The sequence below is a fragment of the Miscanthus floridulus genome, chromosome 10 (assembly GCF_019320115.1).
Source record: "Miscanthus floridulus cultivar M001 chromosome 10, ASM1932011v1, whole genome shotgun sequence".
Lineage (NCBI taxonomy): Eukaryota > Viridiplantae > Streptophyta > Magnoliopsida > Poales > Poaceae > Miscanthus > Miscanthus floridulus.
Window position 1 is genome coordinate 25,248,679 of NC_089589.1, and position 10,523 is coordinate 25,259,201.

The window sequence follows — 10,523 nt, forward strand, 5'->3', positions numbered from 1 at the left end:
TTTTTGTTGTACGTCACCCCATTTAAATTCTTGATCAATTTTCAACTTCAACAAAGGAGAAAACGTCAGAATCCTTTCTGACATATTTGAAATAAACCTTCTGATAAAATTAATCTTACCAAGAAGAGATTGTAATTCTATTTTATTAGTTGGAGATACTGCCTCATCAACTGCTTTTATACTTTTTGGACCAATCTCAATTCCTCTCTCATGGACCATAAAACCTAAAAATTGTCCAGCTGACACTTCAAAAGCACACTTATTAAGATTCACCTTTAAACCATATTTTCTTGTGCACTCCAAAGTCTCTTGCAGATCAGCTAGATGTTCTTTGCACCCTTTGGATTTCACCACCACATCATCAATATAGATTTCAACAATCTTGCTGATCGACCTATGGAAAATATAATTCATTGCCCTCGGATAAGTTACACCAGCAAGCTTCAATCAAAAAGTCATCACAACCAATTCAAATAAGCCGATTGCGCCAGGGCACCTAAAGGCTATTTTGGCTATGTCTTCTTCAGCCATAAAATTTGATTATAAGGCCTGTTTACTGAAGAACTCGTTGAGATCTACAATACTCCTACTCCTAATGCGATGGTGAAAGCCGAAAAGATTGTATTGATTGAGTGCTCATTTTTTACAATAACCAGGGTCTAATATTTATACTCGAAACCTAAATATGAATCCTACTCAAACACGACTCATTACAATTCTTGGAATAAAAGAAAACTTCCTAACTTAACAATAACTTGGACCCTAATTTTCCTTATTTGTAGAGTCCGACACATCTTTCTAGCATCATTCAAGCATAGCCCATTGACACCGTCTGTTGAAATCATCTATAAAATACCTGATTCTGACATCACGTCTAAATCAGCTGATACCGATTCACATCTAATCGATTCCTTAATGACACAATCCTGGAGGCTTCGAGTTCCCAAGTTCTTCTTCCCAAATTTTGGTGTAAACACCGACCCTGGGAAGAATGGACCGCCTCATGACCTCATTCAGAATATGGTAGATAGGAGTAAGGTCACTAGGCGTGCGTTGAGATCTATCTCTGAAGGGTGGCCTGAAGCAAGCTGACACTTGAGTTGTGCTTGGAAGTTGTCCGCCGTGAGGATGTCTCAGCCGGTCCATAGTGCCATAGCACAAACTATGTAACCTCATAGTGGACTCTGTAAGTCACAGCCTCTCTCTGATAGCTGAGGTGTAAAGTCTCTGGGGCTCTCCTCAGAAAGCGAACTATGTGAACTCATGATCCGGATGAACCCATTGTGTAGCATAAAACTCTCTGACCTAGGTCTCAACATATGATCCTAACCATCACACCAGATCAGCCAAGCCTGGCAGGTAGGTCAAGAAGGGATAGATCTGATAACCACCTGCCTTGATAATAGTTTGAAGAGGACAGACTCGGTGTGGGTGGAAGGCTGAACGAAGCATAGCTCTATAGAAGTCCTCGTGTAGTGGTGTATAGAATCCCTTTGAGGCACCAGGTGTCTCTCACGCGGGCACCATAGCTTCAAGTCAACAAACCGTAGCTCTCTAACCTTGGACACTCCAATAGGCCCCAAGTCATAGTATCACTGGTGGAGGCCCTAGTGCAGCTGTTGCTCGTGGTACCCGACCACCACATCTTCGACCCTTAGGCCTAGGTGTCACTTGAGTGTGAGCATGTGTGGACCGGTGAAGTGGTGTTGCCTGCCGCTGCTGCTTAGTCTCTGGTGTAGGCTCCTTAGCATCTGGCTACTCTATCTCTAGCTGCTGTGGCGGCTCTGTCTCTGCACTGCTCTGAAGATGAACCAGAGCACCTCCAATGTGAAGTCCTCCACTCCTACCACCTCTCTGCTACTTCTACTGCTGATGCCATAGCTACAATCTGAGCTCCTCTGTCAACTCTCTTACACTTCCTAGCACTCTCTGGCTGCACTACCTTCCCCTTGTCTTTTACTAATGAAGGGGGAGAATGTCTGCTACCATCGTCGTCCCCTGGACCACACCCACATTCTTCATGTGCGGCATAGCTGACACTGACAAAGACCAACTCCCCCTAACAACTCACTAACACTCAAGAGGCTTGGCCTCTATTCCTTACTCGCAGGCTTGGCCCCGAGTTCAACTGCCACAAACCATGACCTCAACTGCCAGACATGCTGCATGATAGATTGAGAAAGATATATATAACCAATCATACATCTAGAGGTAAGTGGCCTTAATGGAGCAAGCAATTTCAGGTAAGTATTGAACGAACAGATCGCTACCTGTGTAACTCTGACGAACAACAACCCAAGCAGAGGAAAGTCAACACAAGGGCCACACACGTCAACTACAACAACAACAAAGCCTTTAAGTCCTAAACAAGTTGGGGTAGGCTAGAGTTGAAACCCAACAGAAACAGTCAAGGTTCAGGCACATGAATAGCTGTCTTCCAAGCACTCCTATCTAAGGCTAAGTCTTTGGGTATATTCCATCCTTTCAAGTCTCCTTTTATTGCCTCTACCCAAGTCAACTTCGGTCTTCCTCTGCCTCTCTTCACGTTACTATCCTGACTTAGGATTCCACTACGCACCGGTGCATCTGGAGGTCTCTGTTGCACATGTCCAAACCATCTCAACCGGTGTTGGACAAGCTTTTCTTCAATTGGCGCTACCCCTAATCTCTCACGTATATCATCGTTCCGAACTCGATCCCTTCTTGTATGCCCGCAAATCCAACACAACATACGCATTTCCGCGACACTTAGCTGTTGAATATGTCGTCTTTTCGTAGGCCAATATTCTGCACCATACAACATAGCAGGTCTAATCGCCGTCCTATAAAACTTGCCTTTTAGCTTCTGTGGTACCCTTTTGTCACATAGGACACCAGACGCTTGCCGCCACTTCATCCACCCTGCTTTGATTCTATGGCTAACATCTTCATCAATATCCCCGTCCCTCTGTAGCATTGATCCTAAATATTGAAAGGTATCCATCCTAGGCACTACTTGACCTTCCAAACTAACATCTTCCTCCTCCCGAGTAGTAGTGCCGAAGTCACATCTCATATACTCAGTTTTAGTTCTACTAAGTCTAAAACCTTTGGACTCCAAAGTCTCCCGCCATAACTCCAGTTTCTGATTCACTCCTGTCCGGCTTTCATCAACTAGCACTACATCGTCCACAAAAAGCATACACCAAGGGATGTCCCCTTGTATGTCCCTTGTGACCTCATCCATCACTAAAGCAAACAAATAAGGGCTCAAAGCTGACCCTTGATGTAGTCCTATCCTAATCGAGAAGTCATCCGTGTCTCCATCACTTGTTTGAACTCTAGTCACAACATTGTTGTACATGTCCTTAATGAGCCCGACGTACTTCGTTGGGACTTTATGTTTATCCAAAGCCCACCACATAACATTCCTTGGTATTTTATCATAAGCCTTCTCCAAGTCAATAAAAACCATGTGTAGGTCCTTCTTCTTCTCCCTATACCGCTCCATAACTTGTCTTATTAAGAAAATGGCTTCCATGGTTGACCTTCCGGGCATGAAACCAAATTGGTTCATAGAGACCCACGTTATTGCTCTCAAGCGATGCTTGATAACTCTCTCCCATAGCTTCATAGTATGGCTCATCAACTTAATTCCTTGGTAATTTGTACAACTTTGAATATCCCCTTTATTCTTGTAGATCGGTACCAATATACTTCTCCTCCACTCATCAGGCATCTTGTTCGATCGAAAAATATGGTTGAACAACTTGGTCAACCATACTACAGCTATGTCCCCGAGGCATCTCCACACCTCGATTGAGATACCATCCGGTCCCATCGCCTTACCTCCTTTCATCCTTTTCAACGCCTCTCTGACCTCAGATTCTTGGATTCTCCGCACAAAGCACCTATTGGTGTCATCAAAAGAGTGAGCAAAGGTAGGCAAGGGTGAGCAAAGGTGAACTAATATCCATTGCGGCATATTGTTGAACAATTGGAAGGCATGATGAATGGAGGAGGTGCTCACCAAGGATTGGAATGTGGATCAGCCAAGGATAATGCCAATGAGGAAGTGATGGATGTCGAGAGCCAAGGAAACAACCGATGATGGAGAGAAGTTTGGCTGGTGGTGAAATCGACGACGAGCAGGACGGTGGGTGTGGCTCAGTAGGTGCTAACGCGGAGGCAGTGTGCGCATGAGGCTAGGGCATGTCCATGGTGAGGCCAATGCGGCACATGTGGCTAGGGCGAGAATGGATCCATGGCAAGCGGCATGCAGGCGCAGATGTGACAACGCTGGTGAGGCACGGGGCACGGCGAGGGTATAGCAACATGGGCGCATGAACACAGTGAGACCAGGGATGGATTGCGTGGTGCGGTGATGAGGTTGCTCGGTGACCGAAGTTAGTGGCGGTGACGTTAGGGTTTGGGAGGCATGGTGGCGTACGAAAAGAGGTGGAAACATTTGGCCACGATGGTTTTATGAGGAGCAACGGAGTGTGGGCCCGATGAGTTAGACAGAATTCAAGCCAAATGGCGCAAAAATCAGACTGTCGAACTAGAACGGACAAGTTGTTAGACCTCTTGGTAGGGCAGTCCGAGGCCAAACAGAGGGCTCCAGAAACGCAACAGCGCTTTTGAAAGCAACAGTGCAACCCTAGCCCATCGGCCTAGTCCGATGCTTGCGAAAACACTAGCGTTGGATGACATAGGAACACTGTTCCTCTGGTGCCCCTATGAGGGTCGCACTGCCAAATAATCCGATGCTCACTGTCAAATGGTCTGACGCCTGTTTAAACCTATTTTTTTTCTATTTTTCTTCACAATGCTTTTACCAAACCAAGCCCCAACCTCAATAAAAAGCAAATAAACACTTATTGGGACTAGTATGGGTGTCCTCTCTCAAACCCTCAAGTTTTCAAAATATTTGCCTTAGGCTGTATATATTGTTATGAAAATAGGCGATAAAAAGGGCGAGGAACATCATGTGGCCACACAAATAGGGGTCTCAACCGTTAGGAGCTTTGAATGCTCCTCCTATCGATGGATGAACATAACAGATGCTCAAATTTAACCGAAAAGAAATGACAAAGCAACACACATGCATATGTAATGCAATACTTGAATTTAAATCTAGTTGCTTGTCAAGTTTGATCCTTGATTAAGCTTCTTCTCACGCTTTTGGGCGGTTATCTTAACCAAGTTAGACAAGTCCTAAATGCAAAGAAAATTAACTAGACATGTTTTATATTACAATGCAATGCAAGGGACAACAGAAGCTCATCTTTTAGTGAAGTTACTTAGATCAAGAACATTGAGCTCATTCCTCAACTTACAAAACAGCACTTCATCTAATGGTTTTGTGAAGATATCCACCAATTGATCTTTCATCCTTACTCCTTCTAGTGATATATTATTTTTAGCAACATGATCTCTAAGGAAGTGATGATGGATATCAATGTGCTTGGTGCGAGAGTGTTGAACCAGGTTGTTGGCAAGTTTTACGGTGCTCTCGTTATCACACAAAAGAGGTAGCTTTTCTAGAACTACACCATAGTCTAGAAGAGTTTGCTTCATATAAAGGATTTGTGCACAACAAGCACCCGCGGTGATGTATTCTGCCTCGGCGGTGGATAAAGCAACACTATTTTGCTTTTTGGAGGTCCAAGACACTAGTGATCTACCAAGCATGTGGCACCCTTCAGATTTGCTTTTGCTATCAATTTTGCAACCCATGTAATCTGAATCGGAATACCCAATGAGTTGAAAACTAGCTCCTTTGGGATACCAAAGGCCAATGCTTGGGGTGTGCTTAAGGTACCTAAGGATTCTTTGAACATCAACTAAGCGAGCCTCCTTAGGATTGGCTTGGAATCTAGCACACATACACACACTAAACATGGTATCAGGCCTAGATGCAGTCAAATATAACAAGCTACCAATCGTAGAATGGTAGAGTTTGATCAACCAATTTACCTCCCTCATCTAGGTCGATGTCCATTAGATGGCATTGGTGTCTTGATTGGCTTACATTCTTCCATATTAAACCTCTTGAGAAGGTCCTTGGTATACTTTTCTTGAGAGATGAAAGTCCCTTCTCTCATTTGCTTGACTTGAAAACCAAGGGAGAAAGTAAGCTCTCCGATCATTGACATCTCGAGCTCCTTCGACATCAATTCACCAAACTCTTTGCAATAGTCTTCATTTGTTGGGCCAAATATGATATTGTCAACATATACTTAACAAATGAAGATCTCTCCATCAAACTTCTTGGTGAATAGTGTGGTGTCCACCTTCCCAATAGTGAAGCCCTTCTCAATGAGGAAATTCCGAAGGCACTCATACCATGTCCTTGGAGCTTGCTTTAGCCCATATAGTGCCTTGGACAACCTATAAACATAATTAGGATATCTAGGGTCTTCAACCCAAGAGGTTGATCAATATAGACTAGTTCATTTATGAAGCTATTTAAAAATACACTTTTAACATCCATTTGACATAATTTCATATTATGATTGGATGCATATGCAAGGAGGATACGAATGGCTTCAAGTCTTACAACCGGTGCAAAGGTCTCTCCAAATCCAAACCTTCAACTTGAGAGAACCCCTTTGCAACTAGCCTTGCCTTGTTCCTCACAACAACACCTTGATCATCTTACTTGTTGCGGAACACCCACTTTGTTCCAATGACTCTTGCATCTTGTGTTCGCTCTTCAAGTGTCCATACTTGATTCCGGGTGAAGTTGTTCAATTCTTCATGCAAGGCATTTATCCAATCCGAATCCATGTGAGCTTCTTCTACACTAGTAGGCTCAATGCAAGAGACAAAATAGTGATGTTCAATAAATGAAGCAAGTTTTTAAGAGTAGGTCATTACACCCCTTGAAGGACTCCCTATGATGAGATCTTGTGGATGTGCTTGAAGTAGAGGCGAGTTTCTTCTATCGACCACTTGGAGAGGGGGTTATGGAGCATCAACATCTTGAGCTTGTGCTACCATTTGATCATTTGAGACATGTGTATCTTCATTTGGTTCTCTCCCATCTTTATCATATTGTGGCACATTTGATGAAGAAGGCATATCAGTCACTTGCACATTATCTTCATCATCTTTTGGCTTGATGGCTCCAACTGGCATGTTATTCATGGCCTCCCTCAATGGTTCATCACCTACATCATCAAGATTCTCATGTGCTCCTTACGAGCCATTAGATTCATCAAACTCCATATCATATGTTTCTTCTACCAAGTCGGTGGCATGGTTGAATACTTGATATGCTTTGGACTTCTATGAGTAACCAACAAGAAAGCTAATATCACAACATCTTTGAAACTTCCCTAGGTATTGTCGCTTCTTGTAGATATAGCATTTGCAACAAGCCAATATCACAACGTCTTTGAAACTTCCCTAGGTGTTGCTGCTTCTTGTAGATGTAGCATTTGCAGCCAAACACCCAGAAGAATGAGATATCTGACTTCTTCCCATTAAGCAACCCTTAGGGGGTCTTCTCTAGCAACCATTGAGGAAATAGATGATTGGATGCATAGAAAGCGGTGTTGATAGCTTTGGCCCAAAACCTCTCTGGTGTGTTGTACTCATCAAGCATAGTTCCTGCAAGGGTGATTAATATCTGGTTCTTTCTCTCTACTACACCATTTTGTTGGGGAGTGTAAGTTGCGGAGACCTCATATTTGATCCCAACTTCATCACAATATTCTTCAATGTTTGTGTTGTCAAATTATTTTCTATTGTCACTTCTTATCTTCTTGATCTTTGTATCAAACTCATTTTGTGCTCTCTTGGCAAACTACTTGAATGATGCCGCAACTTTAGACATATCATGAAGAAAGAACACCCAAGTGTATCTTGAATAATCATCCACTATCACAAGACAATAGAGGTTGCTTCCCAAGCTAGCATAAGCTGTTAGTCCAAATAAATCCATGTGGAGAAGCTCTAGCACTTTTGATGTTGACATATAAGCTTTGGTTGGATGAGTGTTGGCAACTTGTTTGCCGACTTGACTTGCACTACAAAGCTTGTCCTTCTCAAACTTGACATCCTTCAAACCTCTAACCAATTCTTTCTTCAATAGCTTCTTGAGTGTACCCATGCCAACATGAGCAAGTCTTCTATGCCATAGCCACCCAAGAGAAACTTTGGTGAATAAGCAAGTCTTCAAGTTAGCATCATCGGAGGTAAAATCCACTGTATATAGATTGTTGTATCTAAAGCCTTTGAATATCACTCGATCATCATCTTTCTATGACACAACAACTTTTTTCACGGTGAATAAGCATTGAAAGCCAAGATCACACAATTGCCCAACGGATAGCAAGTTGAAAGCAAAGGGTCTAGCATGCTTGGGCAAGGGTTGCGATGGTGGTGTCTCACACTCATGAACAAAGTGACCTTCTTTTCCACACTCAATGCATCTCTTTGGCTCAGGATTTTGTTGTTTTTTGTTGATGAGCTTGAGCTTTCTCCTCTTTGTTTGCCAAGAACCCAATACCACTCTTATCCATCTTCATGGCAGTGTTCATGACTAGCTCACTTTGAAGATATTGGTCTCTTGTGAATCTTTGCAAACCGGTAGCAAGGTGGTTCTTCTCCAACTTGAGCCTCTTGTTTTCTTCTCTAAGCATCTCATTGTTAAGAGCCATATCATAGTCACCATCTTGCTAATCTATGACAATTGAGTTATTGGTTGATAGCTTCTCAAGATCTTTCTTAAGCTTCCCATTCTCACTCTTGATCTTGACATAATCATCATAGGATTCGGCCACAACCACTTGCTTGCCTTGGCTACTAGAACCTTGTTCAATGCTCTCAACAATCAAATCATCACAAGATGTGGATATATCAATCTTAACAACATTGTTAGTAGCATCATGTGGTTCATTGGAAATAAGCTCATATGAAAGCACAAGATTATGGTGATTAACTTTGAGAGTTGTGTATTCTTCTTTTAGCAAGTTATATCTAGTGTTGAGCTCTTTGTGCATCCCCTCAAGTTTATCATGTTTTTCTTTAAGCTCTTTTAGAGAAGTTTTGAGCTCCTTGACGGTGGATGACACAAATCTATTTTCATTTCTAAGCTCATCACTAGCTTTTCGGCTATGTCATATTTTGCTAAAATAGACTCATTCTCAAGTTTTAGCTTTTCATTTCTAGCTCTTGTCTTTCTTATGATTTTGGAGTAGTTATTGAGCAAAGTGACAAGTTCATCATAGGAAGGTGTTTCGAATTCTCCTTCACTATCACTACAACTTTCATTACCACTACTATCATCATCACTTTGTACCTTTCTTTCACCCTTGGCCATAGGACATAGGTGTGTAGAGGATGATGGTGGCGGTGGCGGTGGAGGTAGTGAAGTCTCGATCACAAGAGCAGCCACCTTCACTTTCTCATCATCACTATCATCCCTGGATGAGCCACTTGATGAATCAATGTTCATGAGCCAATCACCAACAATATATGCCTTGCTATTTTTCTTCTTGTGGTATTGCTTCTTCTTGCCATCCTTCTTCTTGTATAGCTTGTCATTCCTCTTCTCATCATCACTTGAGTCATCTTTGTTGTCCTTGTTCTTCTTCTTGTATTTCTCTTTCTTGGGTTTAGGACATTGATGAGCTAGATGACCAAGTTCACCATAATTGTAGAAATCCATTTCAAAGATGGGCTTCCTCTTGCTAATAGTGAAGAACTTCTTCTTGGAATCAAACTTGACACTGTTCTTGTTTAGCTTTTTGAGCATCTTGGTGGTCTTCTTCTCCATGAGAGCAATATTTACATCATCATGTTCATCATCACTTGAGCTATCAAGGGCCACTTCCTTGACTTTTGCTTTGCCCTTCTTTTCTTGGCTTGCTTTGAATGCTAAATCTTTCTTCTTGGTGGAAGAAGAGCCATTTTGCGAGGTGATGTGCATGTACTTTTCATGCGCATTGATCTTCCCCAGTATTTGAGTTAGAGTTGCCGTGGAAAGATCAACTTGATGGAGCATGGGGAGAATATGCCCATACTTGTCAACAGGGAGGACACTCAAGATCTTTCTCACAACATCAGATGGAGACAATTATGTGAGTCCATGCCCATTGACTTCCTCTACAAGAACATTCAAGTGTGAGTACATTTCATTAGCACTTTCATGAGGAAGCATCTCAAAAGAATTTAGCTTTTTCATAACAAGACGATAGCGTTCCTCACACTCACTCTTAGTTCCCTCATGGAGTGCACAAATGTCCGACCATAGTGCATGGGCATTCTTGTGGTTCCGCATGTGATTGAACACGTCCTTACAAAGACCTCTAAAAAGGGTGTTTTTGGCCTTGGCGTTCCACTTCTCGTGTTCTTGCTCATTGGAAGTAAGATTTTTGGGATCCTTAGATTTTGGAAAGCCTTGAGTAGCGGCCCTAAACATGCCAACATCTATGGCCTCAAGGTATGACTCCATATGGATTTTCCAATATGGAAAGCCATCTTCTTCAAAGAAGGGAGGGTGTCCATCACCTCCGGACATCTTGCTCTAGGCG

At 42.6% G+C, this 10,523-nt stretch overlaps 1 protein-coding gene across 1 annotated transcript; it reads right to left on the bottom strand.

Moving 5' to 3' along the window:
* Positions 1-8,666: 8,666 nt before the first annotated feature.
* LOC136488258 (uncharacterized) lies at positions 8,667-9,994 on the bottom strand. Its single transcript, XM_066485253.1, has 2 exons — positions 9,290-9,994; positions 8,667-8,852 (listed from the first exon to the last, which is right to left on the bottom strand). Exons 1-2 carry the CDS (start codon positions 9,992-9,994, stop codon positions 8,667-8,669), a joined length of 891 nt encoding a protein of 296 aa, XP_066341350.1.
* Positions 9,995-10,523: the final 529 nt, after the last annotated feature.

What these genes read in the sequence shown, in the direction of transcription:
- LOC136488258 (XM_066485253.1), bottom strand. Translation starts at nt 9,994, where the DNA reads ATGCTCCATCAAGTTGATCTTTCCACGGCAACTCTAACTCAAATACTG. An exon ending in TGGCCAAGGGTGAAAGAAAG is followed by an intron (nt 8,853 to 9,289) that starts GTACAAAGTGAT and finishes AATGTTGTTAAG; the next exon opens with ATTGATATATCCACATCTTG.